Genomic DNA, 5448 nt, shown 5'->3' on the forward strand with positions numbered 1-5448 from the left:
ACTTTCCCAAACGTCCGACCGCTAACCTCTTCCTTTTCCCACAAAAAGCAAAGGAGTCCAGTACAGAGTGGTAACGTTTATTAGGAAGAAGGGATTCAATTCGACTTCCACATCACACACACCAGAAACAGCCTGTGACTGTCATTTCTAAGAGGACGGAGGGTGGGCAGAGGGCCTTGAGCCCCAGGGGATAGGCAGCTTCAGCTGGGCAAGGCAGGGAGTACGGGCTTAGGGTGGATAAGGCCACTGCTCACCACCCCTCCAGTAAAATTTAGTGGCTAAAATACTACCCCCCCCCAAAATACCTACCCACCCCCACCCCCCAAAAGCCAGGAGCCTCGTAGAAGGCTGTGTGCTCCAGGAGATGCTGGGGTTATGGTGGGTGGTGGGAAGGGAGAAGAACGTCTTGCTATCTCTTGCTGCTCCTTCGGGTTTCTTTGCCGTTACTGACAGGGTTGCTGGAGGGGCCGGGAGGGCCGGCAGGTGTGTGGTTGGGCTGGCTTCGGGTAATTCGGGTGCTGGGGGGATGCGAGGGTGCGTGGGGGGGGTGCGGGCCGCCACCAGGACCTGGTGGGGCACTCAGTCCATTCCCGTTCTGGTTCTCAGAGGCTAGCAGTGGGAGGAGGGGAAGAAACACAGGAATTAGAGAACTAAGGTAGGACAGAGGTCCATCCCCAAGGCCTCGCTCCAGGTCCCAGAGAGGAGCACAGTCTTCATCAAACACAGCTGCACATTCCTGCCAACCTGACCAACAGCAAGGAGTGGAGGTTGTATGAATGGAGCCCCAGAGAAGCCTCAAGCAGTCATTTGGGAAGTTGCTACCCGAACCCTAGTGTGGTATTTTTCTTTTTTATTCATCTTTGTATCGGGGAGGTCAGACCTAGAATTCACTGTTTAGTTATAGGCTCAAGGACCTCTGACAAAATGCCCCTTTGTCAAAAGACTTTGTAAAACTGGAGAAGCATGGGTACAGGCAGGGCCCAAAGTTTCTGTATTAAAATGTAAGAAGGATCTTTAAAAAAAAAGAAAGGGCGGTGGGTATCACAATGATACATATGTTTTCATTCTGGAAAATCTAGGTAAGAGTGAGTAAAACAGGGGCGCCTGGGTGGCACAGCGGTTAAGCGTCTGCCTTCGGCTCAGGGCATGATCCCGGCGTTCTGGGATCGAGCCCCACATCAGGCTTCTCCACTATGAGCCTGCTTCTTCCTCTCCCACTCCCCCTGCTTGTGTTCCCTCTCTCGCTGGCTATCTCTGTTAAATAAATAAATAAAATCTTTAAAAAAAAAAAAAAAAAAAGAGTGAGTAAAACAGTGACTACTCACAGCCCCCAAATAATAAGTAGCATTTTTGTGTGTAGCTTGCACGTTTGATGGGAGCCGGGTGCATGAGGTGGTTTTCCTGAGCGCCCATGATGGTGCATATTTCTAACCTCGCTGCTCCCACAGTGTTACCGTATGTAGGACTACCTCCTTCACAGGCTACAGGCTCCTAAAGGCCGGCGCTGTGTTTTATTCCTTGGCCTTCCTCCGCTGACATGCTTGTTAAATGAAGACAGCGGCCTGCCTCGCCTATACAGAGGGCACTATGAACCCTAACTGGGGTAGAAGTCATAGGCTAGTGGTTCTCCAACCACATCCCCACTCAGACCCGGCTGCTCCAGACTAAGTTACCTGCAGCCAAAATGGAAAAATAACGCCTTTCCCTCAATTACAAAAAGTGTTAGGAGAGTATATAGAAAGTTCTTCTGTTAAGTTTTTATGCCATGAATGTTTTTTGTTAAGCCTTTTGTACCTGTCAGATAACCAAGTGAATAAATATCTGCTAGATGCACACGAGGGGCCAACCGGCTTAAAGGTACCTTATTTAAAACACTTCTTACAAATCATGGAGTTATGGAGACCTGAAAATATGTAACAGTCATATTTTCCGTTGAAACCATGGATGTTGGGGCGCCTGGGTGGCTCAGCTGGTTAAGCGACTGCCTTCACCTCAGGTCATGATCCCAGGGTCCTGCTCCTTGGGGAGCCTGCTTCTCCCTCTCCCTCAGCCTGCCTCTCCCCCTGCTGTGCTCTCTCTCTGTCAAATAAATAAATAAAATCTTAAAAAAAAAAAAAAAAGAAAGAAAGAAAGAAAAGGAAGCATGGATGTTGGGATGCCTGGACCTTCAGCGCAGGTCATGATCCCAGGGTCCTGGGATCGAGTCCCACACTGGGCTCCTTGCTGGTGGGGAGCCTGCTTCTCCTTCTGCCTGCTGCTCCCCCTGCTTGTGCTCTCTCCCCCTGCCCTCTGATAAATAAATAAATAAAACCTTAAAACTTATTAAAAAAAAAAAAAGGAAAGAAAACACGCGGATTTTTGTGGTGGAATTAAATGTTATTTCGTGATGTGCAAAAAGCCCCATGACCCTAGTGGTTCTGACAAACAATTCTGAAAACCATGGCAACTGGGGATGTAGACACAGACCGAGGAAGGGCAGATGCAGCCCGAAGCCTAGTGTCACAGGGAGAAACCTAACGCACAGATCAGACGCAAGAGAGAGCCAAGGGAGCCAGGGCTCTCCCTAGAGAACCAGGGCTCTCCCTAGAGCCAGGGAGTACTCGGGTGAGCTGGGAGAGGACCCAGAAGGAGAAAAAGAGCAGTAAAAATCCAGTTCCTAAGGAAGAGCGAGGGGATGAAGGAGATGATGTTGGTGAGTGAGTCCAAACAAAAGAAAGAGAGCAAAAAGTATAGGCTTGAAGTACAGGAGTGAAAGAATCATAATCCTGAGGTCCAAGGCACAGAAGAAGGGTCTTTCAAGAAAGGTGATGACCCTAAAAGGGAACTACTTGGTGCTCTAAAGCTACGAAGTGTGGACTCCATGTTAAGTCCTATACACCCATATCAGGACCGTGGAATGAACTGAAAGGGCAAGGGGAAAAGGGCAAGCACCTGCCCAAGAAGCCGAGAGAAACGAGCTCGGAGGAAGGAGTGCAATCTCTGTGGAGAAACTGTTCTCATTTGTGTCCTTGAGCGGTAGTGGCACAGGAGTACCAGAACTCTATCAGTGATAGAAACAGGTCCCCAAATCTTTTACCCACAAGGACTTGCAAAAGACCTGGGAGAAGGACTGGGTGGAAGGGAATACATTGAGAGAAGAGAAACTGGGAAAAGGGATGAAGGCAATGCATCTTTCCAGGCTGGGGAGAGAAGGGGAGCGAGGAGAACCAGTGGCTGGAAGGGAACAGGTGTACCTGGAGAAACGGCAGGGGGGCCGGTGGTAGGCTGGGGAGCCGTAGGGCTGCTGTCGTTCTGCACCTGAAGGCACAAAATACATACTCAGACCTTGCTTCCCACCATGTTTCTTGGCCTGGCCTGCCCTCCTTCCCCACGTGGAGGCCATGGGACTCACCGTCTTGTTGGGTGCCTGCTGGGCGCTGTACTCTGGGTTTGGCTCACTGAAGTTAGGAACCTCAGAATAAACCATACAGAATCTGCGAGGGGAGAAACTGGCTAAAGCCTCAGGCCCACCCCTGGGGCCCCGCTAGAGGCCTCAGAAAGGTCCAGCTACAAGACATGGGCTGTACACCCTTACACTGCCTCCTTGCAAAGCTTCAACGTACACCTTCGGCCTGCTGCTTCTACATCCCGATCCCCAAGATACTTACTCTCCAATCTTTTGCAGATCACCCCCACGTCCAGTGTATAGTGTCAGACAACCTTTAAACACTGAAGCGTACCTGTGAGGGCACATCAACGTAGGATTCAGAATACTCAGAAGAGTTACAGGGGCTGTTAACTCTTAACTCGACCCCCCTTGGCTGTGACTGCCCTTGGATAACCAGGAGTAAGCAGGAATTACCCTTTGGTGAGCCGAATGATGTCTCCAGGCTGAATCAGGTTGCCCACGTCGTCCCAGACAGAGATATTGATGCTGCCTGTTTTGTCTGCCACTTTGCAGGTCCGAACCTCGTGCCCGTCCTTTGTCTTGGTCACTCGGCCTGAAGGGAAGAGATATATGTTGGGACAGGTGGGAGGAAGAAATGGTCAGAGGGATGAGATCTAGATGCTGGTGGGGTGAGGGGGAGTGGAGGGACAGCACCATGGAGAGGGCCCTGAGTGGAAAGAGGCCTGAGTAGGGCTGGAAGCTTGGATCTTGCAAGTTCCATCTACCCTATACTTGACTACAACTCTCCAGGCCAGGGTCTAGGACAGACTGGGTGTGAGCAGTTTCTTGGGGTGTGCCCTGGCATCCCGGTAGCTAGTTAAGCGTGGAGGTGGTGTTCTCCCCCTCCGACCCCCACCCCCACCCCGAAAACCCGTGCAGGGGGCCCACCACCCCAGAATACTCACCCGTCTCCAGCACAATGAAGATGAGGTTCAGATTCTTGAGCCCGGGCTTGATATCCTTCACAAAGGTCTCCGTCGTCATGCTGCCCGAGCCTCGGCACTACACAGAAGGGGGAAAGGGGAATGAACCTCGAGGCTTGGTCTTTAACCCCCATGCTCCACTTCCCAAGGCCTACCTACCACACTAGGCTGGAGTCAGGCAGCCGCAAATCCTCTAATTCTTCTAAAAGGCTAGAAACGAACTTCCCCAGGAGCTTCCAACTTCAAGATCAGAATTTGAGGGTCTCTGGATAGGCTGCTTCGGGGCTGGAAGGCCCCGTTCCGGGATGCTCTTTCAGTCTCAAGCCCCGAAGTCGGGGAGCTGACGGAGACGGGGGTAGGGAAACTGGTGCAGATCCAAGGAATGGAATCTTACTCTCCAAACCTTCCCGAACCCTCATCGGGACAACCCAGGACTCGGTCCATCCCCTCCCCCACCCACAGACCACCACCCACCACCCAGCCAGCCAGCGGGCCGGACAGCGCACGCCACAGAGCCGCCCGCAGGGGGAGCCACAGGCCCCGCCGCCGCCGGATGCAGCCCGATGGAACGCGGGAGTGCGGACATTCCCGGAAGTTTCCGGCTGGCCTGCTCCGACCAATCAGCACTGTCCCTACGCACCCCCGCGCCCTGCCGCCGGCCCCCACTCAGCCAATCGGGATCCGAGATTCACGCGCCGCGAAAGGGGCGGATTTTAAGTATTAAAGGAGCCCAGCAAATGGTTGGCTCCGCGAGAAAGATTGACCACCAGGGGGCACCCCCAGTCCAATTTTCCTTACTTGCCTGGGAGCCTATACTTAGGCTATACTTAGGGGTTTTGGAATACGGCGGACAAAAGTCTGAAACAGGCTCAGCACTTCACTTATTTTCTCGACAGTTCTTAAATATGGTATTCCCTTTTGCAGACAAGAGAATGTAAGTTATAGAAAAAACAGTGCTTAGCACACAGCAGGCACAGTTTCTTCTTCTCCCACTGCTATAACCCTCATCTTCATTCCTGATTTGGGTTCCTCATCCTTCATGCACTACCCAGCTTCGTCAGGGTTTTGGAAAAAGTAGCCTTCACGCGAGAGGCTGAC

At 52.0% G+C, this 5448-nt stretch overlaps 1 protein-coding gene across 1 annotated transcript; it reads right to left on the bottom strand.

Annotated features, from left to right (window-relative positions):
* Positions 1-63: 63 nt before the first annotated feature.
* Positions 64-4847, bottom strand: NABP2 (nucleic acid binding protein 2). Its single transcript, XM_026500284.4, has 7 exons — positions 4510-4847; positions 4333-4429; positions 3842-3980; positions 3648-3719; positions 3392-3473; positions 3234-3297; positions 64-609 (listed from the first exon to the last, which is right to left on the bottom strand). Exons 2-7 carry the CDS (start codon positions 4409-4411, stop codon positions 410-412), a joined length of 636 nt encoding a protein of 211 aa, XP_026356069.1. The 5' UTR covers positions 4412-4429; positions 4510-4847; the 3' UTR covers positions 64-409.
* Between the last annotated feature and the right edge of the window lie 601 nt (positions 4848-5448).

This window comes from Ursus arctos, unplaced genomic scaffold, assembly GCF_023065955.2.
Source record: "Ursus arctos isolate Adak ecotype North America unplaced genomic scaffold, UrsArc2.0 scaffold_21, whole genome shotgun sequence".
Lineage (NCBI taxonomy): Eukaryota > Metazoa > Chordata > Mammalia > Carnivora > Ursidae > Ursus > Ursus arctos.